This window comes from Callorhinchus milii, unplaced genomic scaffold (genome assembly GCF_018977255.1).
Source record: "Callorhinchus milii isolate IMCB2004 unplaced genomic scaffold, IMCB_Cmil_1.0 Scaffold1, whole genome shotgun sequence".
Classification (NCBI taxonomy): Eukaryota; Metazoa; Chordata; class Chondrichthyes; order Chimaeriformes; family Callorhinchidae; genus Callorhinchus; species Callorhinchus milii.
This window is the reverse complement of record NW_024704742.1, coordinates 6,204,896-6,229,740: the sequence shown is the minus strand read 5'-3', so window position 1 is coordinate 6,229,740 and position 24,845 is coordinate 6,204,896. Positions and strand designations below refer to the sequence as shown.

The 24,845-nt window shown below is 43.4% G+C and overlaps 1 protein-coding gene across 1 annotated transcript in view; it reads right to left on the bottom strand.

Annotated features, from left to right (window-relative positions):
- LOC103182161 (lymphoid enhancer-binding factor 1) overlaps positions 1-24,845 on the bottom strand; it is a 57,716-nt gene that overhangs the window by 11,975 nt on the left and 20,896 nt on the right. The window contains exon 8 of the mRNA XM_042337863.1: positions 22,254-22,302. Within this exon, the coding sequence (XP_042193797.1) occupies positions 22,254-22,302 (49 nt within the window). The remainder of the gene's footprint in view (positions 1-22,253; positions 22,303-24,845) is intronic.

The following is a 24,845-nucleotide window of genomic DNA, read 5'->3' as shown; positions in this document are numbered from 1 at the left end:
ATTCAGGAAAAAGTACACAGCAAGATTCTGTATGCTAAACACTGTGCACCAAGCCAAACACAAAATGCCGAATGAAGAGCAACTGAGAGCTCGGGGACTTAGGGCTGAAACAACAAACACACGGGACTCTGAGAACTTTGGAAGCATGGCCCTAGCCGACTGGAACAGCTGTGTATACAGGTCAGATCAGCAACTTTGCATCCAACCACAGGCATGCGTGAAAATAACTAATGACTGGCCACATCTGAAGCTTCTCTGGGGGCCCCAGCAGCTGTAGGCTGGCCAACTAAGGCAAGCCCCAGCAAGGTGTAATCCAGCAGTGAAGCCGGCAGAATCAAAAGCACAATTACAGCTCCCTCAGCTGTGGTTAGGCTTCAAAAGAGGCGGCTGCAAGAAAAAGATTCCTACAGACCCGGCGACTCGAGCCATAATCCACCATCGCTACTGCTGTCTCTTTACATACACTTGATCTGTTTTATCCCACAACAAACAGATGTACGCTCTTTTCCAGCAAGGCTTTCCTTTCAATGAAGACAAAAAAAAAACAGCCATCGCTGGCACCCTTTCAATTGATTTAGATTTCTTCTTTTTTGGAGGAGGAGAGAAAGGGAAGTTTAAAGACTTAGCAAAGAATATGCTTATCGCTCAGTTTTCTTTGTTGCTTCCACCTGACTTTTCCTTCAATGCAATTTCCTTAGGCCGCGTGTTTTGGTGGCATATTGGCAGTCAGACCCGGATTGAGAGAGGTGTCCCAGCCAAGTGACTGCCGTTTAAGTGAGAGCCTGGGCAGTCAACAACAACAACAACTTCACATGGGCTAGCATCCCAAAGCGTGATAGTCAGTGTTAAAAGGCACTCCATTGCAATGCTGTGTGGGTTGGCGGGGGCTGCATTATCTGGGGTACTCCCCTTCGGACGAGATGCTAAACTGATGCCCCCGTCTAACCGTTCAGGTGAACTTGAAAGATCTCATGGCCCTACTCAAAAAGAAAAGGGAGCTTGGTTTTTCCCTGCGTCCTGGCCAACAACCTCCCAGACGAAATTGACATTCGTTTCACGGCTGTTGGTGGCTGGGGACATTGCCGTGTGCAAATCAGACGCTGTGCTCATCAAATAATAATTTGGTCGCTTTAATCCACGCCTGTTTGCGGGGACGCTGCTGTGCGCAATTGGCCGCCGCGTTTCGCCCACAAAAAATACAGTCAATTCACTTTACAGTGTATTCTGTGAAGCGCTTTGAGACGTTCTTCGAAAGACATGATAAAGCGCTCTATCAAATGCAAGGACTATTATTATTATTATTATTACAACATACGCAGTCACTACACTTGGTACGATATAAATAACAAAGATTATAATATTGTTGTTACTATTCCGGAAGTGCTAACACTCAGCATTGTGTCAGACATGTCACTATTACGGCTCATTTAGCTGTGGCTTTGGCTTCAAAAGAAGAACACATTTCCCCTATCCCCCAGATATCTGAATTTTCACAGGAACCCAAGCACTGAAGACGTATAACTTCTTTCCGTGAGCCGTGACGCTGGCTGGTCAGGGAATCTCCCGGACCGTTGTACTTTACAGCGAAAACGAGCAAATGGGTGACTTAAGAGGTGGGTTAATCGGCACGGAATGTGGGGCTGAGGTGACGTTACGAAGCAGGCTGGTGGTCGAGGTCACGCAGCGCCTCGCAGCTCAGTGACCGTGTACTGAATGCCACAGCCAACACAAACTTCCTGTCTGCTTCAAGTACACTCCCTGAGGTGCAACTTACCCGCTCGCCCAGGCCACTTGTTTAGATGTGCAGGCAGCAGTGCTGGCTGCAGGTACACTGTGAGCTCCAGCTTCACCTCCGAAAGCCTCTTCCTCCACTGCACGCTAAGCACTGATTAAATCTGGAGCCAATCTTACCATCTTCTGCAAAGAGTAGTGACTGTGCATTCGCAGCAGCCAGCTTGCACGCAGCAATACCCCACAAACAGCCGCAAAGTAATTAACCAATTTTATCCGGAATACGGTTTGCCAGGATTCTGAGAGGACCTTGCATTAAATTTGCACCTTTCACGTTGAGATTACGTTTCAAGATGCTTCACGCACCTGACTGACAACCTGAGTTGTGAGGGGTTGCGGGGTGTGGGGGGGGGGGGGGGGGGGGGGGGGAGGGGGGGCGGCGGGAGAGAATGGGAGAGGATTGTACGAGTATTATGATCAGAGCCTACAGCACAAAACTCCCTTTTCTTTACAAACAGTGCAATTGGATCTCTGACATCCACCTGAACAGAGGCCGGTAGATTCAGATTAACGCCAACACCTCTGACCCACACAGCGGGGAGTGTCAGCCTGGAGTGCGAGTTCAAAGTCCTGAGGTGGAGCTTGAATCCGCAACCGCCTGACTTGGGAGGCAATGGTGCTTTCAAACGAGTTGGGCCGACAGCGTGGCTTTGAATGGAAATCTGATACAAACGCGACTGAACTAATACAATACAAAATTACATTTGTATAGCGCCTTTCACGTCGGGTGGATGTCCCAAAGCGCTGGACGGTCAGGGATTTGGATAATCCAGGTCAGAGTCATTCTCCCGATTAGAATTTGCACTTTACTTTCGAAAAAAAATAAAGGAACAATAGAGGAGAGCAGTGGGGTCACGTACAGATGGACCACTTTCCCTCGGGTGCCTCTGTTGCCCTCAGCGCACTACAACTTCCATCACAAACAAGCCCTGGTTAGAGGTGTTGCTTGTAGCTGCAGCCATCAAAGGCACGCAAACAGAGAGCTGTTTCTGCAGTACGATTGCTCCTTGAAAGCTCTTGAGTGGTCCATCAGATTGCTCTCCAACTTTCAAGGAGAATTTTCTGAGCGAGGCCCAAATTGATTGGCGCTGACCACAGTCCGAGTGAGGAAGCAGTTGCCTACACATTCACAACGCCTGGACTGGTATGAAAGATAGCCCTGAGTAACTCAATGTCCCCAGAATGGTTGCAAGATGCATGACCTATTTATCTGGAGAGTTGTTGACCAGGACACAAGGAGAAACTCCCTTCTATTTTTAAACGGTGCCACAAGATCGAATTGAGGTTAAATTGCGATTCTTGACAAAACTTTAGTGAGTAACAAACACTGCATTATTTGAATGTTAACCTTTCTGTCTGCCCACCCACCCACACTGACCCTGGGGCACAGTTGCACCCCTTCTCTCCTGGATTCCTGTGAGATGACTCGTGGGAGGTTTCACGTTGTGGAGTCCTGTAGCTCAGCGGTTAGAGCACTTGGTTCGCAAGCGAGAGACCTGAGTTCGATTCCTGACAGGGCAAAATGTTGGGCAAAAGGGCAAAAAGTTTCCTTACTCCACACACCTTTGTTTACCTAATAGTAAGTAGGAACTCGGTTGTTAATCGATTGGCGGATCGCTTTTCCTGGGGTAACAATTCCCTCAAAAATAACAATAATAGTTATAAATTGGTCACTTTAATCTACGATTGTTTGTGGGACACTGCTGTACGCAATTGGCTGCCGCATTTTGCCCACAAAATATACAGTCAATTCGCTTTACAGTGTATTCTGTGAAGTACTTTGAGACATCGCGATGACCTGATAAGGTGCCATATCAAATGCAAGGATTATTATTATTATTACTATTCTCAAGACAGTTCACAAGAGAGGAGCCCACCATGTGAAATCCATTCACAGCGAATCTCAGTGAGGTTTCCAACAACAGGGCAAAAGAGGTTGCACGTTAATGTAACAGCCTCACACCACCCAAAATCATTTGAAGAATAGCTTAGGTACAAACATCTATAAGGTGCAGAGAAATTTGTCCATCTTTTCCTCTAACTCCCACCTTGTCCATAGCATTGCAAATTAATATAGGGATAATCAGACAGAACTGCAAGCTTGCAAGACTCAACATTCCCCAGTTTAAGCAAAATGAATGAAACAGATTTGTGGTCGGAGGGCAAAACAATTTTTCGAATTGATAAGCTGAAAGATGATTTTAACCATATTCCAGCAGCTGGAAGCCTGAGCTCATAGTGGGAGGAGTTGAGGAAGGAAGGTTAGGGGAGAGGTAACCAAAAGCAGAATTGAAAAGAAAGGATCTTAAAAAGGGGCTTTAAAGGTGGGGGAGAGGGCTCGAGGTAAAGGGACTTCGGTTGGAGTTCCAGAGAGTGGGGGCAGAACGGCTGAAATGGTCCATCAAAGGTGGGGTGAGTTGAGCAGGGGACATGAAGCAAGCTGGTGTTTGCTGAGCGAAGAGAGTGGAGGGGTGGTAAGGTTTCAGCAAAGCTCGGACAAGGATGTTGAATTTGGGCCTTGTGGAACCAAGTGAGGATGGGGGTGACAGTCTCGGGACAGTCTGATGTAGGAGAGAACATGAGCTGCAGAGTTCTGGATGATCTGCTGCTGTGGGAGTCTGGCTAACAGAGCGTTCGAACTGTCTGGCTTAGACGTGATGAAGGCATGAATTAGCGTCGAGACAGATACCGGGAGAGGTAGTGGCAGAGGCGAGAGCAGCGTCGGGGCAAAGCAGAGCACGGGAAGAATGGTAACGTCCAAAATGGTAACGTCCAAAACCTTCTCGCAGGGGGTGGGGTGAATACGAGCGCACAAATCTGCGCCGGGGCCAGGAGTTTGGGTGAGAGTGCGTGTGTGAGGGAGACATCGCTCCAAACAGGTCGGCGTGACAAATTTATTTTATTAATAAAAGTTATTTGTTCAGGTGTTACACTTCTGGTCTGCAGCCTATGCTTCCCTTTACCCCAAACCCACGAGAATATATGGTGTGTATTCAACGACAAGCTATAGCTATAGAGCGCATGTCACATCGGGAGGACGTTCCAAGTTCGATGGACAGACCCGCTGGGGGTTGGGATCAGGAGGGAGGGGTGGAGACCAGGGAGGGTAGGGGTAGGACAGTGAACGAAGGTATGGTTGAAGAGGAGGGTGTTGAGGCGGAACACAAAGGAGGCAAGGGAGGGGGTACGTATGCTATAATATACACAATTACTGGGGCAACATAATGCAAATCTAACAGGACTTGATCAGAGCATAACAAGCAGTTAAAGTATGAACATTAGACATCATAAATGAACAAATCCACGACTGTTTGGGGGACGCTGCTGTGCGCAATTGGCTGCCGCGTTTCGCCCACGAAATATACATTTTACAGCATATTTCTGTGAAGTGCTTTGCGATGTCTCGAAGATGTGATAAGGTGCTATATCAAAATGCAAGGATTATTATTAAGGATTATTATTATCAGTATCGGGATATCTAGATCAGCGGTCTGGAGCAAGATGGAGATTAATGAGCTCTGTGAACTAAGGAAAGCTGCTGGGAATTGGGATAGGACCTGAAAAGGAGAAAGGAATAAGATGGAGCCAGCAGGGTCCTATTAATACAAAGGCGAGGATAATTAAATGTGTGAAATTAAATGAGCTCCCAAAAAAATACCAGTTAAAGAGTAAATGGAGAGGGGAGAGGCGAAAGCTATCTGTGACAATCAGGTTCGACAGTATCTCACCCCTGTATACCCCTAATGTCACTACAAATCAGAACTCATGGATAATAACAATGTGGTCACTCAATCCACAACTGTTTGTGGGACACTGCTGTGCGCAATTGGCTGCCGCATTTTGCCCACAAACCTCACAGTCACTACACTTTACAGTATATCCTGTGAAGGGGTTTGAAACGTCTGAAAGGCGTGATAAAGCGCTCTATCAAATGCAAGGATTATTAATATTATTCATATTATAATAAGAGGAAACCTTTCATGACGGCATAGCACTTTGCAGGATTTACCGTAACGTATTTTGTGAGCAAAACACAGTCACTCTACTGGATGGAGGGCAAATTAATAAAAATGGTAAGTATGAAAATAACAAAAAAGCAAAAGCAAGTTCCAATATTGAAACAGGTCCTGGAATTAACCGCAGCTTTACCGTTCATTAAACTGTCGGACAAATCACGTAATGATCGCTAAGATACTGTGGTGACCTTTTCCTTATGTGGCAAATCCCAACATAAAGGCAAAATGAAAAGATCGCTAGACTGAGTGAGCGGTGTACATTGACTACATCACATCGGCGATTCATGTAACTGACAGTAATCATTTTAAGTGCAATGTAATCTCTGCCTTTGCCCAAGGAAGTTTGTCCTTGTGCCAGAAAATATAATTTCATTCCTCTGCACCACACACTTTAAATAGGGCTGGCATAATTTCCCGAGCTGAGTATAGCATTTTACGCTTGTATCGAAGATGAATAGACACTTCTAAACATAGGCTGCTTACACTTTAGCATTGATTTCAACGTAATTTCTGTGTCAAGTAAACGTTGAACATTTAGTATAAATCAGCTGTTAAGAGGCATTGAGACGAACTCTTATGTACTGTAAGCCACAGACACAATGCAACTCAGTAAAACTGTGAAGCGCTTTCGACATAACAATAATAATAATCCTTGCATTTGATATAGAGCCTTAACACGTCTTCGAGACGTCTCAAAGCGCTTCACAGAATATATTGTAAAGTGAGTGGACGGTATATTTTGTGAGTGAGACGTGGCAGCCAATCGCGCACAGCAGTGTCCCCGCAAACAGTCGCGGATTAAAGTGACCAATTTTTGTTCAAAACATGTTTAAGGAATTATTACAACAACAACTTGCACTTATATAGTTCCCTCCACGCAGGGTAGCGTCTCAGAGCGCATGAACCCCCCCCAATCGACACTAAATCCGCCAATCGACTAATAACTGGGTTCTTACTACCAGGTAAACAGAGGCGTGTGAATTAAGGAAACTTGCCCAACATTTCGACCTGCCAAGAATCTCTTGCGAGGCGAGTGCACTAACCACTGAGCTACAGGACTCCAATTTGAACATAATAAGACACTAAATCGAATGCAATTGTGTTGTTGATATTGTACACGCAGCTTATTTTGAGGAACTTTTAAGCTTTTTTTTTAAAACAAAGCTTCTAAAGCTCTCGAGGCTTGCCTCAACGCTTAATGATTTTAAAGAAAAATAAGTAACCGGCGTTCAGCACTGGTTAGCAATGGCTTTGTTGTACATCTGCACAGTTCTCTTCAGCATCGGGGCCAACTGTACCTTGGAACGGGAAACACAAAAGCTGGTGCCCCACTCCAAATCCTGATACTTCTAGTGCATCATCATGTCACCTCCAGCGGGAAAAGGAGCAAATGCTTTAATTATAGGGCTTGTTCCTCCCGATAGAGGTAACCGTTTGAAAAAAAATTTAAATCTGAGAGTGGGGATGAAAGCCTGGTTGCATAGCAGCAATATAAAAATAATTAAATGCTTCTTTTACGCAACAAAATACTTTCCTTGATGCCTCCTGGCCTGGAGTGGGTTGGCGGGTGGGGGGGGGGGGGGGGGGCGGGGGGGGGTGGCGGGGGTTGTAGGTGTGCAGGGAGAGAAATTTCACCTGTGTCTAGACTTCAGATCTTTTTCTTGGCATCTTCAGTATTGGTCGATTCGTAATTATGAAGCTGAATTTCTTGTCAGCAAATACAGAACGGGCTTCAAAACTCAGGCTCAATTGAAGAATTGTCTAAAATGCTAATAAATGCTAATAAATAAGTCTGGTAGCAGAGCTGCTAATGTCTATCGTAAAACCTGGGAATTATAAACACCAGAATGATGCTTCAATGATTTTCCAGTGGATGACACTGCCATATTGTAAATACTGATCTGCATGTAGCAGAAACACGTGCAGAACCTAACAGTAACAGTACATATGACCTGTACTCATTTGAACTCAATTTGATGTTGACAACATTTACATACAGAAAAGGGGTTCCTGTTTATTACCGTAAACAGTGCGCAAAGTCACGCCTATATCCATGTATTTTGTCCTTTAAATACAAAGAGAGCAACTTGAAGCCCCTTTACCGAAACGGTAACTAAAAAAAAAGAAAATATATATATATATATATATACACACACACACACACACAGGACTGATTTGTAATCTGGATTTTACGGTACTTTAACATTTAAAACGTTAAGCATTTCATCTAAATGCTAATTTCAAGGGAAAAAATTCAAATCATTTTTATTATATAAACCGTACAAGCATATCAAATCAGACTGCCATTTCTTATGGAGATATACAGGATCTGAATTTTTAAATACAGGAACATCTGCAGCTGTTGAATTTATTACTTTATACCTCCGCTGCTAAAATCAGGATGAACCATCCGAAAGGGCCGAGTACTATTTAACAGTTGTAAGAACTTGGAAAATGTGTTGTGTGCAAACTTCTCGTAAAAAAAAAACACACATAATCTCTGTGATTGCTCTGTGCAACAAACATAAAAGAATTTTAAAACATCAACTTATCGAGCTTAAAGATAAACAGCATTAATAATTTAGAAAGAAACACGCCCCCCCACCCCCCCACCCCCCACCCCCACCCACGATTTCAGTCTCTGAGCATTTATTATTTACTCTCTGACTACTACGCAAACCCAATAACAGACGCAGTTTGCTGCATAGTGACGTTTTGAAAAGCAGAGTTTCAAAAGGACATTAAAACGTGCGCTTCCAGGTTCCCAAAGCAGTACGAGAACAGCAAAAACAAACACAGAAACGTCAATAACGGTTATCTGTTCAAAGCCATCTGCTGCTTTCTGCGAAGACAGAGATTTAGTGCCTGTTAAGATTAGAGCAAACCCTCCCAGAAACGCACCTCACCGGCATGTCTACCATAGCGCATAACATTTACCACTCTTACAGGAACAGATTGTGGTTGAGGCTCTCTCTCTCATTCTCTCTCTCTCTCTCTCTCTTTCTTGTTAAGAAACTATACCTTTCTTTTATCTACAGCTAAATCTATCTGTAAACACACGGATGCAGCAGCAGCAGCAAGCGCGGTGCAGTGATACATCCACTGACACTCCAGCGGTGTTTTAAGTTCAAATATTTGCATTTTACACACAGCGTTTCTGAAATTGTCAACGTGGTGTTAAGTCCGTTGAAACGCTCAAAGTTCCCCCCCCCCCCCCCCCACCCCCTTCTCCCATCACAAACCCCTTCCCCACATTATTTGCAAAGGGGAGCATGGTATGTAAAAACCCAGTCGTCCTGTGTCACTTGCTTGCTGCATAGGTTGGCAAATCAGTGATGAAACGTGCTCATTCTAGTAAAACAACAACACAGAAGAACCTACAAAAGACCTACTCTCTCCGTGTTAAAGAGATTCATAGTTTCTGTACGTAACGGACATGCAAATACGCATACACACTACATACAGATGCACACCAAGATAATCAATTGGGTACACACACAAAAAAANCAAGTGGGTGGGGTGGGGGGCGGAAACTGTTCAGAGAGGGTGCCAAGTGGGAGGAGAAGTCTACCATTGCTAAATTCCATGTTATAGACGGCATGGGGGCAAGAATAAAGAGATAAAGATATTTGATCTGTGCGTGTGCTAATACAGGCGAGGCGAGTTGGTTACCGCTGCAGGGAAATAATTCCGCTAATCCTAAATGCGTCCCAGCTATCGGGATCTGCATACATTTACCCCAGTAGGTAGGTAGATTGCTGCGTGCCAGCTATCAGGCATATTGCAAATAATAGTAACATTTCAGAAATGTTATCCAAGCATCATACTCTTGTGTTTACTTTTGAGGAGGTGGGGTACAGCATCGTATTATCGTTGATGTTATTAATGGAACAAGGGACGAAAGGTTCAAATTAGATTCTTACTGCGAGGCTGGCAAATCCCGTGGTCAACCTCTGCATGACTATTGCTTCTCCAGTCTGAGCAAAGAGGAAGAAAAAAAGAGGAGCCAATTTTAGTTTAAAATTCTTGCACAGACTGTATTAACATACAGCAGGGTGGCTTTGCAATCTTCTTTTGAGTGTTTTTTTTCCTGCCTCGGAGCGATTCAAACGCGCTCCAATAATAGGAAGAAAAGGATGAGCTTCGGTATTCTGCCCAGGTGTAGAAATGTTTGATAAGCTACTCGGTTACTTTACTTATCATCGGGATCGCATTATAAATTGAGGATGTGTTGAAACCAGCTATGAAATGGGATTTTTATTTCCGCAAATAAAGCTGACTGGATAAGCACGTACAATAGGATAAGTTCTGCTCAGTCTCACAAGCAGAAATAATAATCTGTTTTAATGTTCCGCCATGACACGTCCTTTAATTATAATTTTCTTCGAGACCCATTTCAGAAGAAAAACTTTTTTTCTGTTGTTGCTGTCGTTCTTGTTCCTTGGCTACGAGGGAACAGATCTTGTAGGTGACTGGGGGTGGGAGGAGAAGGCTCTCCCCACAATGTTCATGAATTGATCAGAGTCAGTCACGTACCAAAAGCAACACGAGTTGCATGGTGATCAGCTGGAAATAATGATGAGATCCAGGAATCTGAGCCTAGCAATCCACTCACATCCTCACGTCTCAATTTTAACACTGTATTCCCAGGTGAGCTCAATTTAGACCTTCTACCCTCCATGCCTTTAGCTTGCTTTGCAAATTATAACCAATGCATTTACACGACCCGGTGAGATTTGTAATAATCAAGTCCTGTGCAGTTACCCAATGTTATTATAACATCAAAACTCTATCAACCTTGGCATACCACAACAGCAATTAGGTAACTCTGCTACAAGCCTAGAATGGCTCTGTTTACCTAGCAGTAAGTAGGAACCCAGTTGTTAGCTGATTGGCGGATCGCTTTTGCGGGGGTAAATAAATTAATTAAAAAATAATAATTTGATCACTCAATCCACGACTGTTTGTGGGGACGCTGCTGTGAGCAATTTGGCTGCCGGGTTTCGCCCACAAAATACACGGTCGATCTACTTTACACGATCTTCTGTGAAGCACTTTGAGACTCTCAAAGAAGTGATAAGGTGCTATATCAATGCAATGTTGATTACTATCTTAAATTTTAAGACAAAATGATCTTACAGACTAACATGTGTTCGAACATCAGGGCTCTGCAACGCATTTGTTGATGTGGGGTGAGCATCATTCCTTTCAGCGATCTTTGCAAATTTTGTCCCTGTTAATAATAATAATAATAATCCTTGCATTTGATATAGCGCCTTATCATGCCTTCGAGACGTCTCAAAGCGCTTCACAGAATATAATGTAAAGTGAATTGACTGTATATTTTGGAGGCGAAACCCAGCAGACAATTGTGCTCAGTAGTGTCCCATAAACAGACATGGATTGAGCGACCAATTTATTATTGTCATCTTTTTATTTGAAGGGATTATTACCCCTGAAATTGATCCGCTAGTGGTAGCCAAGATTGCAGTTCCTGATCATTATACAGTGACTTCTGCTGATAAAATTTTACGTGGTAGCTGTATAAAGCTAGAATCATGCCACCTGTAAACATAGACTGCCAACAACAACTAGCGAGGCTCATGTAGGAAGACTAGCCACTTGGTGGAGGTATTTGATGACTGCCAGAGCCGAGCATAACAGCATGAGCAGCCACCCCAACTATCCCCTCACTCACTCTCTCCTCACCAACCGCCTCCGAAAGGCAAACACCCCTTCCCCCTCCCTCATCCGTACCCTCTCCAACACTCCCTGCTCCTCAAACCCCACGGTCATTTGACATTTCTGACCTGTCTATATCACAAGGCCATCTCGGACCACTTCCTCATCTCCCTCTCCTCCCTCATCCACCTTAGTGGGTCCACATTCGCATGGTTTGAGTCCTACTTAACCAACTGCCTCCATTTTATCTCAGCAAATGGTTTCTCCTCTCCCCGCCCGGTCACCTGCAGGGTACCCCAGGGCTCCATCCTTGGCCCTCTTCTTTTCCTTATCTATATGCTCTCGCTCAGCGATGTCATCTGCAGACACGGGGTAAACTTCCACATGTATGCGGATGACACACAAATCTACTTTACCTCCGCCGATGTTCTATCAGCTTGTCTGGCAGACATCAAGGCCTGGATGAGTGTAAACTTCCTGAATATGTACAAGATGGAAGCCATACACCTTGGCTACTGTCAATGCCTTCACTCCTGCAGATCTAAACTCCTCAATCTCCCTGGCCTCTCCCTCAGACTCAACGAACCAGTGTGCAATTTAGGTGTCCGGTTCGAACCCCAGCTTTCCTTCCTTCCCAACTTCTGGTCCCTGACCAGGACCACCTTCTTCCGCCTCCGCTACTGTGCCCATCTCCGACTGTACCTTAACCCAAATGCAGCGGAAATCCTCATGCCCGCATTTGTCACCTCCCGTTTGGATTACTCAAACGCACTCCTCGCTGGTCTCCCGAGCTCCACCATTCAAAAGATCTGCTCATTCAGAACTCTGCCGCCCACATACTGACCCGGACCAAACTCCATCCCCACATCTCATCAGTTCTGGCCCGGGCTCCACTGGCTCCCCATCACCGAACAGATCGACTTCAAGATCCTCACTCTCATGTACAAATCCCTTCACTCCCTGTCACCTCCCTACCTCTCGACTCCCCAATCTACCACCTGGTGCCTCAACTCCCTACCAAACTGCCCGCTCCCTCCGTTCAGCGGACTCTGGTCTGCTCCATGTCTCCCGCCCGATCCACCCTACCATCGGTGGCCGGGCTTTCAGCCTCTCTGCCCCCACACTCTGGAACTCCATCCCACAGTCCCTTCGCCTCGCTTCCTCCCTTGCCTCCTTCAAGGCCTTCTCTTCGACCGTGCCTTTGGTCTCCCTCCCACCTCTCTGCCTTCCCTCACCCCTGCACCACCCCTCCCCTATGCTCGGTCCCCGATACCTGACTGTTCAGCTCTTTGGGACGTCCTCCTGACGTGAAAGGAGCTCTATAAATGTCATTATGTTGTTGTTGCTGTTGTACTCGACCGCAGCGCTTCACAGTGGCGGAGTCTGACATAAAAGCCAAGGCGGAGAGGGGAAGGGGGACTGTAAGCATGATCAAGTCAGGTACTTTTAGCACAGGATGTCTGTTTGTTAGCACCAGAAACCACTCGAAGTAACCGGGTGCATTCTAATGGGGTTAACTTTTATTTCTTTGCACAAATAGTAAATAACAGCTAAAACGGGTTGCCAGCAAAGTAAAGGCCAGGACTGGGCTCATTTAGGAAAAAAGCTTAATGCTGGGATGGGAATATAGGATGGCTATCCTGGAGGGATGAGTTCAAATGCCCACCTCTGCCATTAACTCTCTCCTCACGTCCACTGGATCACACCAACACACTCAACTGTATTGTACGCAGATTTGATCACATCAACAACAACGCATTTCATTTATACAGCACCCTGGAGTGCTTAGAGATCACATAGCAATCTGCCTCAAAATACCATGGTAAGTGATTTATTTTATCTGGGGGATTGCTGGCCTGGAACTCTTCCCCACAAAGCTACAGACTGTCCAGAGCCTCTCCCTCTCCTAGCTCTGCAAGCCTAGCACCGCCATTGGCTCCCCATCCCTCAGCGGATTGAGTTCAATATCTTTGTTCTCACCTTCAAATTGCTCTATGGTCTCTTCCCATCCTACCTCGGTGACCTCCTTGAGCCCTACCAACCTGGCCGCTCCCCTACCAACCTGGTACCCCATCCCGGAATTTCCAACTCGCTCGCTCCCTCATTCCCTCCCTCATTCCCTCCCTCCCCTCTTTCAAGCCCCGTCTCAAAGTGTACCTCTTTGACAGCACTTTGGATCATCTTACCGCAGCCCACCCCAGCTCGGGAGCCGAACCAGCACTGTGAACGCGATTTGGGATGTCTTCCCGACATGAAAGGTGCTAAACAAATATAAATTACGTTGTACTGTAAATGAGCCTCTTCCCAACTTGTGGTCTTGATTTGAACCGAAGCAATAGGGACACAACAATTGGTCTCAACGTTCCTCTACAAAATGTTCTATAGCCGGTGCTCAACCAGGTCAGCATCCCTTAGTGCCTCTAGGGAGGGGATAAGATAGCCATGGTTCTGGTTCCAGTTTTCCATGCAAGAAAATGCACGTGTAGACTCTAAATTAGGATGCTTATGATAACCCTTACAGTTGATATAGTACCTTATCACAACATTGAGACCTCTCAAAGTGCATCAGAGGATTTACTGTAAACTGTTGCAAATGTGTATCTTGTAGGTGTATGTGGCGGAAGATTTGCACATAGCAATCTTCCCCTCAAATAGCCTTGAAAGGAATGATTCATTTTATCTGGGATCATTGGCCAAGGGAAACCGTAAGAAACACCCTTCTCTTTTTGAGTCGCTGCTTGATATCTTTATCATCCCCCTGAAAAAGCAGACTGGAAGTCACTTTAATGTCTCATCTGAAGGATAGGCCCACCAACAATGCAATGTTCCCATCACTGCAATGTGACCCTATCAACTGCATTATTATTATAAAATAAGACTCATGTTTTTCACGTTGTGATCCACACCACCTCAACAAAGCACTCCGAGATTTTATCCTACGAGGAAAGCCTCTGCTCAAATTTTCCAACCTCATCGCCTGCAAATACACAAACAAAAAAACAAAATAAAATACATAGCAACTTAAAAGGACGCTTGCAAAGTATGTGAACTTTAGTAATAGTTGATCTATGAAAGCATGACATGTTGAATGACATGTTGAATCTGAACACCAGGTGTAATCAAAGAGTTTTAAACTGGTATTCGTTTTATAATGAAGTTATCATTCATTCTATTTTTAATTAAGAAAATCAGGATAACAACAAATATGAATGTCAACTCACCTACATTTTTCTTGGAAAACTGGCAAGTAGTTTCTCAGCCGTGGACAAGACCAGGAACTTTGTGGTGAGCAATGGCCCTGGGTCTCATCTCCTTGGGGTCGCTGGGTGGAGGGGAGGCAAGAGGAGCTGGGGGGAGAGACAAAAGCAGAGGCTCTCGTGCGAGCATCACACATCCCTATGAAGCACCGTTTCATTTCAGTCACTTGACCTCAGTCTATGTGCTCCTCCAGCCGTAGCAATGAGAGACTGCAGGAAGTGCAGTATTGATGCCTGGAGAACCACCAAGAAGAATTTGGCTTGAGATAAATGGTGCCTCCTACTGCAATACTTCTGGCAGTCCTTGGCTGTCGTCTTGACCTGGAAGGTTGCGTTTATTTTCTCAGAAATTGCCTCCCAGCATTTTCTCCTCACAAGATGGAATAGTAAAAAGCTTCCCAGATATGCAAAGCCTTTTTTTTCTTCTTCCGGACACTGAAATTGATCTCAATCCCCATAAAGATTTCCATTGTCAATTTCAGGTCTTGCCTGTCTGTCCTCGGTTCTCCCTCCCACGTTGGTCGTGTGTAATGTGATCGCGCGTCGTTTATGTTATCTCAGAACTGACATCTGCTCCCCGACTGGTCGGTGGGCACAAAGTTTAAGCCGCTGTAGATGGTGTTTGAAATATGATGAGGACAGTCTGTGTGTGGTTAACTTTACATTTGTGCCAATGCATATGGAAAATGAGCTTGATCTCTTCATTGTATGTCATTTTAAAACTGTCTTGTGTGACTCAGAATTGTCTTTTGTCTCCTGTGTTTGTTGCCAACAAAGACTTAAATTCAATTTGTCTAACGAAATGGGATTATCCTGCATAAATATATTAGCAAAATAAAACACCATAAAGCAATACTGTTTCGGGTATAATGAGATGCACGGATGTTAAGAGGAAGGAACGATTCTGCAACGTTTAATCTAGATGTTTTGATCAGCCTGAATTTTCAACGCAGTCTAGTTACATAGGAAAACTCCCATCGTCGAGGTTTGGAAGGTTCAAGGCTCAGGTCAACCAGTCATTCGCAGCCCTCCGGCAAAGATTGGGAGAAAATGTAATCTCAGCTGGAACATGAGCTGGGAAGCAGCATTATACCAGGATTGCCCCTGTCTGGGAGATGTGTGTGGGTGTGGGTGTGGGGGGAAATCGCTTGATTTAACTGCCGTCTTCAGTGCCAACTTTAGTGCCTCCTGTGGGATCTGTGAGGAAGCCCACAGCCCAGCTGTCTTCTCTGCCTGTTTTACCTGAAGGACTTTATGTGCCCAACGACAGCTCTTGTCGGGAAATTTTAAGAAAGTGAACAAATAAGAATTCGATTTAATAACAACAAACCACAGAAAAACGCCAAATGATCCAGGAAAGAATTCTGGTGAATTCACCTTTTGTTGCTGAATGACATAAATCCCCCAATACAGTTGACCCTGGAGCTAGAATAAGATGCCAGAGCCCCAAAGTTTTTCATCGCCTTAAGATTGGCCTTGACCTTAAGGCTGTTAAGTTAAAATTTACGATTGCGTGGCATTTTGGAAAAGTCTTCAACTCAGTCTTATTTGGAAGCTGCTTTTCGACAATTCTTAAATTTAAGACCTGCAGGAAAAAAATACTTCCAAACTGAGACTGAATTGAAGAATTTTCCCAAATCCTGAAAAACCTTCAAGTTTTAGACAATGTTCATACTGCCTAAAAACATGAAGAATTTCACGTCTCTGATGTGTAAAGTATACCCATAGAACGTGGACATATAAATATAATAATAATAATAATAATCCTTGCATTTGATATAGCACCCTTATTACGTCTTCAAGATGTCTCAAAGCGCTTCACAGAATATACTGTGAAGTGAATTTTGTGGGCGAAAAATCATTGAAACCTGTGTATCTTTGAGTGATCTCCTGCAAAACCAAATGAACAATCCAGATGTGCACAGCTGGCAAGAACCATTCTCTGACCAGAGGGGAGAAAATGTGCATTTTATATCCTTTTAAAAAATAAGCCAAACATCAAATATAACTTTACTTCACGTGAAGTAATGTTATGAGTACACATGGAACTCGTTTTGGGGGTTAAATATAAAAGACACTGCAAACAATGGTGACATTCAAATGCTTTGAACATGCTCATGGGCTCAGTCTTAAGACCACTCACAGACTTAAAATAATAATAACTCTTCCATTTGATATAATGCCTATGACGCTTTCATGCTTCACAAGTGGGTACTGCGTATTTGTGGACAAACAAGAACCCACATCGTTCAGATCTGTGGCTGGTGAGACAACTACCAACTAAGCCAGGCCGATCGATACCTGTTGAAGATTGCACAGAATTTTTTTTTAGAAAATCCTTAAATTCTGTCTTACTTTCAAAAAAAGCTCTTTTGAAGAACTGAGGGAAAACCAGCTTCAAAAATGAAGACTGAATTGAAGAATTTTCCAAAATTCCACAAGCTCTTAAATTTTAAGATAATGGTCTTAAGGTTGAGACCGTGAGATTTTGCTGGACTCATATCACCTCAGGGCACAATAAAATGTTAACTGGTGAAAGGAGACCCTTTTCAATATATATCTTTCATTTGATGTGGAATGTGCTGCAATTTGTGTCAAGGTTTTTCACCCCTTCCTCGGTTACCCCCTGTCAAATGTCAGCCTTGACCTGCTCTGACATGGGAAAAGTGTTTTCTCTCTCTCTTCTCTCTCTCCTTCTATCCCTCTTATGGTACCATATGCCCTTGGGCAAAACGAGAAAAAAGTCTAAAATGATTGTGAGATATAGAAGATACAATAGGTATTGCTCTCACTTCTTCCGCACTCACTGGCTTTAACAGCACGAGAAGTGTGTTATACAAGTGAGAACGTCCGACAGTGTTTTTTGTTGGAAAGCAGTAAGAAATCACTCTCTTTTTCCAGATCACAAAACTCTAGCACACCGTGGGCCATGTTCCAGTTTCAGTGCTGTTGATAAACCCAGTTTGCCATCTCAAGCCTTTGATCTGTTGCTGTCTTATAACACTCTCCAGACGTTGTGTTATGCTGGATGTTGTTTTTCAGGATTGCTCCCTGTTCTTCCTGAGGTGGAAGAAACTCTGCTTGTCCCTGTTTAATCTAACTCTCTTATCTCTAAACAGCATCACCAAACAAGCGGGATCCTTTGATTTATGGCAACCAGATTCTGTGACTGTTAGTTATCAAACGTACACTCTCTATTGCCTTTTGCGCAGCCCGGTCTAGTTAATATCCAGAACAGTGTGCTCATCAAGATTACGGCAGATTAAAGAAATTGTCTTGTCATTTGTGAATTTACCCACCCCAAGAAAGACAAAGATGAAAATACTGCAAATAATGAGCGAACAGATATGATGCATGCAAAGGCGTAGGGCTGCTTAACCAAAGTATGGGAATAGGTTCTGAACTGAATGTCCTTTCAATGAAGATTGTCGGCCCAGCCAAAATTGTTGATCTTACAACGTGAAAAACTGTGGAAGAAAGTGACGGGGATACATGGCTTGCAAGTAAATGAATGGACCTGCACCTCGATGCTCAAGGCTGAGAGGATTCGATTTACATCCAAAGAATAAAAGAGGGCAAGTAAAGCAGGCCCTGCAAAACAGTAATGTCGAGCATTCAGATAAGGAAAACTCTTACTGCTTTGGTCATCAGAAAAATAATGATCAAAATAAAAATAATAATCCTCGCATTTGAATATAGAACCGTTCACATCGGGAGGATTCACAGGATTTTACCGTCAACTGTAGTTTGTGGGCAAATGCAGGCAGCCAACTCCCACAAACAGCCATAAAGTGAATGACTGGGGATCTTTAACTTCCACCACAAATGGGCAAATGAATAATAATAACAAATAATAATAATTAACCGCAGTTTAACATCTCATCCAAAGACACCTTACACCTGAGATGATGCAGTGCAGCCCCAGCACAGAATTAGGCGTGTCCGCCTAGGTTATGTAAGTTCAAGTCTCGACACAACTTGCATCCACAACTTTCTGACTCAGAGGCACAAATGTTTCCAACTGAGCCAGGCTAACACACAAGCGTGAAAGTCAGTGAATTCATCCAAAACCGGCATAACTAAGATCGCTTCATATTTGTGCATTTAGCGCTCATCCCTGGAAAATAGTTCACAGCTCAAAATAAACAGCTTTTATATATGCATGTGTGTACACAGTGACTGGTAATTGACTCAAGCTGCCATTCAAGTAAGCCTGCGGTGCTTGTGTGCTATCTGCTAATACGTTCGATATCAGATGGCTAGACGGGAGTGTAGTCGATCGTCTGTATTTAACCTGAAACTTGCAGAAATAAACAGAGCAAAGCCACAAATTCTCCAACAAAAACAACAAAATTATATTTGTATAATAATAATAATACTTGCATTTGATATAGCGCCTTAGCATGTCTTCGAGACGTCTCAAAGCGCTTCAAAAAATACGTTGTAAAGTGAATTGACTGTATATTTGATTGAGTGACTTATTTTTTTTGAAGGAATTATTACCCTAGGAAAAGCGATCCGCCAATTGACTAACAACCGGATTCCTACTTACTGTGAGGTAAACAGAGGCGTGTGGAGTAAGGAAACTGGTCCAATGTTTCGCCCTGCCAGGAATCGAACCAGGTCTCTCGCTTGTGAGGCGAGTGCTCTAACCACTGAGCTACAGTATAACGTCTTTCACGTCAAAAAGACATACCAAGCCACTGAACAGTTAAGAGCTTGTATCTGAGCTGGGGTTTGGAATCAAGCAGGGTGTGAAACGTGTGAAAAGTAATCGACAGAAGGAGTGATTTCCAGGTAGCAACCTCACTTTTGGTTCAAGGAGGCTGTTGTAAAGTTCTTGAGTTAAGCTTTGAGGATGGTTGATAACTTCATCTGAATCCCACCTCCATGACATAGTTGCTTGACTATGTACTCCTGAGTACTTCTATTTAAAGGCTAAAACTCATCATGGAATTGAGTTGCTAAATAAGTCTGCAGGGCTTCTATAATTGCTATGATTCTTTGTAGCTCTATCGCTTTACACCAATTTCCTGAAGGTCATGACCCAGACAATGTCTACACCACAATGTCCCTTTTGGTCGTACCAAATGTCACTTGCCCACAACATCTTTGACGATCATCAGAATATGTGAATGTGCAGCAAAGACAAGGCAACTGTAGACAGTACTACATTTACTTAATTGCAAGGAGAATTATTTTATGCTGATCACTACAGTTCACGATCTTTAATGGGAAATCCCATTTTAAAGAAAAACCAAAAACACATTACCATAAATGATAGGTTAAACCCCAAGACATCAGGATTCCAATAGAAACTAATTTGTAACAAAACGTAACACTTCATTTGGCTTCCTTAACATACAACTCCAATACCCTGCATGCCAAGTTTTCTGTTTTTTAAGAAATATGTGAGAAGAAATTCCAGATTTACTCTTATTTACCCTCAATTAAGTGCGTTGGGATGTCCTTCCGATGTGAAAGGCGCTATACAAGTGTAATTTTGTCTTCATGTAGCATTTCAGAGCATCCAGAATTTGCCAAATTATTGAATTCAGCCTTAGCTTTGAAGTGTTTTTTCTGTTAATTGTCAAAATAGCAAGTGAGGCAGAGCAATCACAGCCAAAATCAAACCCACGTTTTACGGGGATCACGAAACAGCCATCAAGAGCAGAAACCACAGTTGATTGATTCTCACTCCCATCCTACTCCAAAACACTTAAAAGACATTTTTTATCCTCTTCGCAGGACTCTCTCCTCTCTCAGAAAACTTAACACAGGCATTGATTGACTTGGGACCTTCTCGCTGTGTATGATTCTAAACCACGCTGCCTTGTGTATTTGCTCACTGAGCCAAATCATGCACAGCATCCATTGAACTGATGAGCCTGCTATATTTAATAGATTTCTTGATTTAAGTGTCATCAATCTCATTTTCCAAGGAACAGCAAAGCAAATTGGTCATTTCACACTCTAGATTCCTCATCCATCCTTCAAATGATCTTATGCAGGGGTTGAGTTTATCATCCTACAGCTGGATATAGTCTACGGACTTCATCACATTCAACATCAATAACCCTCTCACTATAATCTGATAGAAGCTGCAGTTGGATTCTTCTTACACTCTTCATCTCACAAAAAAAAAGCCAGAAATTTCACCTGGTTTCCAACCCTATCAGAACATTTTGTCTTTAAAGTTTAAAGAATTGCGGGACATTCTTTAACTCAGCCTTCATTCGGAAGCCTGTTTCCTGCAGTTCTTTCAAACGACCAGCCTCCAAATTAAAAACTGAGTTTCAGAATTGTCTACAGTTCTACACAATCTTTAAATGTAAGACAAAATGGTCATTTGGGCAAAGACCTGGAATTTCAAGCCTTAAGTGCCTCACTTTTCCACATCATTTCACCAGGGAACCAAAACCATTCCACCAAACCAATTGGACTTGAAGTTAAAGGAGCCTGCTTTTCATTCACTATTCTACCCTAACATGTACGTCAGATAATGAACTAAGGTTTTTGTTACATTTGGATTCTCTGCTACTTTAAGACTAGAGAAACAAAGCACCAATTAAAAAGTACAGTAGATTGTTGGCTCCTACTTTGCTCAAGTGACTTCTGCTGGAAAGCCCATGAACCAGGATTTTGTGCAGGAACAAGATCAAACTCAGCTGTGGTGCTCTGCCGATGAATAGCCTGCAAATCATCACTGTCTAAACTCACATGGGAAGAATATCCCACTTCTACAAAATATTGGAGGGCAGCCAGAGACTGTGGGATCATATCCCCGCAATAGTTAGAACCTTCAGTACAAGAGAGGAGAAAATTGGACAAACTCAACAAAAATACGGGCTGAAATGAGATTTCTGTTCTAATGTTGGACAGACACCAAGGATTTGGAATCTGCAACAATACTAAGACGGAAAGTGTAGAATACGCAAAAGCAAAAATTAAATATACCTCTTATTTGAATGCAATAACTAAAGCTTGGTTTGGGATGGTAGTATTTTCTTCTGCAAATTGGGCAAGATTTCATTGAGCTGTTAAGGAGGTTCAATCCAGCATGTCACCACACAATATCAACGTACCCCAGTGGAAACACATTAAATAGAAAATGCAATGCAGCGCATAACATCCCATGTTAAATAAAAAAGATCCTTCCAATTTTGGAATGGTGTTTGAAGAAGGAATGTGAAGGTGCATTCTTGAGAGATACACATAAGAATATATTTGCATTACAATTTCACTGTTGGCCATTGGATCTTACCAAGTTTTTATTTTATTTGGAAAGAAGCACCACACATTACTATTTAAGAGACGTTGATTGTTAAAAAAAATAAAGCACTCTCTTCTTCACAGTATCATTATAACAGGATTTCCTATTATAAATACAAGGTAGAAAGATTAGTGCATGATGTACCCTAGTAACTTCTGCATGGCCCCTCTTTATTAACATGGGACGTTATGTAAAATCCGTTACATGTCAAGAATGTGTTGACTTTATTCTTACCTGGGGTGGCTTCCTGCATCTTTTCACGTTTCCTCTTCTTCTTCTTTCCCTTCAACATTTGAAACAAATTCAAGATATATCTAGATCAGTCCTTCAAGTGGATTCAAGGTAGAAAAACACTCCCATACAGACAGTTACTTTGTTTGCATTTTGCATTCTCAAGAAAACATACAGTGGAGAAGGGGATCTAAAATGCAAAATTCATGCGATTTGTTGCATTAATTGATTTCTTTGGTTTCCAAATGCAGGGTAATCCTGCTATGAAGGGATCTAAACAATTCCCACCCTGTGCTATAAGAAGTCAGTGCTTCTTAATTTCTATTATCGTTGTCAATGTCACCGGGTTCATTTGCACATGTGTATAGAGAGTCGACTGGCAGCAATGCACTCCACTGTTTGTAATTTTTCTCGTGATATGCATTTCTAACCTAGAAGAGCTACTCCTGAGATAATGGGAGTTTCATGCTTTGACACCGTAGAATATCCGGGTACATTACCCACCCAGCTTATAAATGTGGCAGCGCTTATAGTGAAGGTGGTTATAATATCAACCATGAATTTTGCAAACCAACATTCACAAACTGGAAATCTGAATTAACCCAAAACATCCAGTTTCCAAATATCATGTTTTAGGTGACACTGTTAGCATACAATCATAGAATTATACAGCACAGAAGGAGGCCATTCGGCCAATCGTGTCTGTGCCGGTTCTTTGAAAAGAGCTATCCAATTCAATCCCACTCCCCCGCTCTCTCCCCCTAGCCCTGCAAACTTGTCCTCCCCAAATAATTATCTACTTCTCTTCTTATGCGGGTGTGAAATTTGTTGGGTTGGAGCGCAAATAATGGCGATTGAATAGATTGCTCTTTCAAAGAGCCAGTGCAGATGTACTAGTTTTGTCTGTGTTGCAAATTTCCATGGTTCTAGAGCAGTTCCATGTGCTTTGGTGAAAGAAATAACAAGAGCTTTTGTTCCTGATCACTATCTAGAGATCCTTCATCATTCACTTCATGGCTGTTTCATGTCTGTGCGCAAATTGGCTGCTGCGTTTATCTACAGTTGCTCAGTCACTGTACTTCATGGGTGGGGGAAGAGGAGAAGAATCACAAAGAATCACATGATACATGATAGAGTCATCTCCATCATTGATATCTGTAAGTGATGTCTATCCAGTGCTTTGAGATGTCTCGACTACATGGTAATGCTCCATCCAGCGCCTAGGGACGTCCTCCCGACATGAAAGGCGCCATATAACTGCAATTTATTCTTGTTGTTGTTGATAAGGCCCTATACCAAATTGGAAGGATTATTGTTATTTCTGCCAGAGAGAATTGTGTGGCATGTTGGGTGAAGACAAATTTAGACTGTCTCTGCTACATCAACCCTGCGTATCAATAGCTGACACTCAATCTCCAAGGTCGCTTGTGAAGATTGGACAATTGGCACTTTGAGACGTCCTCACCATGTGGAAGATGCTATCGAAATGGAAATTGTACAGGATGAGGTGCTGGGTGGGGGGCGGGGACTGGCAGCGGTTAAATTTTACACAAGAATCAGTGCTTTCAAGAGAGAAAACAACTCAGTGCTGGAAACTAAATGGAACTGGGACAATTTCAAAGTAAGGTAGCGTAGGCACAAAGGTGAAGTTACCTGGCAATCAGACACTGCTCTGCTACACTTGTTCAAGCTGCTCTTCTGGTTCTGTGCAGATAATAATAATAATAATAATCCTTGCATTTGATACAGCACCTTTTCACGTCATTGAGACATCTCAAAGTGCTTTACAGGATATACTGTAAAGTTGATTAACTGTGTATTTTGTAGGCGAGTGTGGCAGCCAATTTGTGCACAGCAATATCCCAGAAACAGCCATAGAGTGAGTGACCAATTTTATTTGGGGGATTTGTTGGCCGGGACACCAGGAGAAACTCCTGTTTCTTTTCGAATTGTACCATGGGATCTTTAACGTCCACCTGAAGAGGCAGATGGGACCTCGGGTTTAAAGTATGATCCGAAGGACAATGAAACACCATCCCCCACCACCCACTCCACGGCATTGGAGTGTCAGCTTAGACTATGTGATTCCAAGCCCCGATGTGGAGCTTGAACCCACAACCTTCTGACTCAGAAGCAAGAGTGCTACCAGTACGCCAGGGCTGAAACACTGTAACATGGCAATGAACCCGGCAGGAATACGGATGCGCCTCACCCCGACTGCCGGAAATGAGCTCAGATGCTGATGTTATTTTTGACTCGTGTGAAATTGTATTGCAGCTTAAGTATCCCCCTGGAGGAATTGTATTGGCTGAGATAGGATTCTGGCAGATCGGGGTAAGGCACATCCGGGTATAATTAGAGGCTACAATATTTGCAATTCCTTAAAGCTTAGTGTGTTTCGCGGGCTATTTAATTCTGGGCGGGGTGGGGGAAGGAGCTAAGGCGGGGAAACACAGCTGAGTGTGACCCCTGTCCTCCCTCATTTGACACCTACACATGTGCAGTTTTCAGCAGTTATTGGATAGTGATAAGAAGCAAGAACTCGGAGAACAGCAGCACTTCAACTACTGTTTCAACTGAGATCAGCTAATTCAC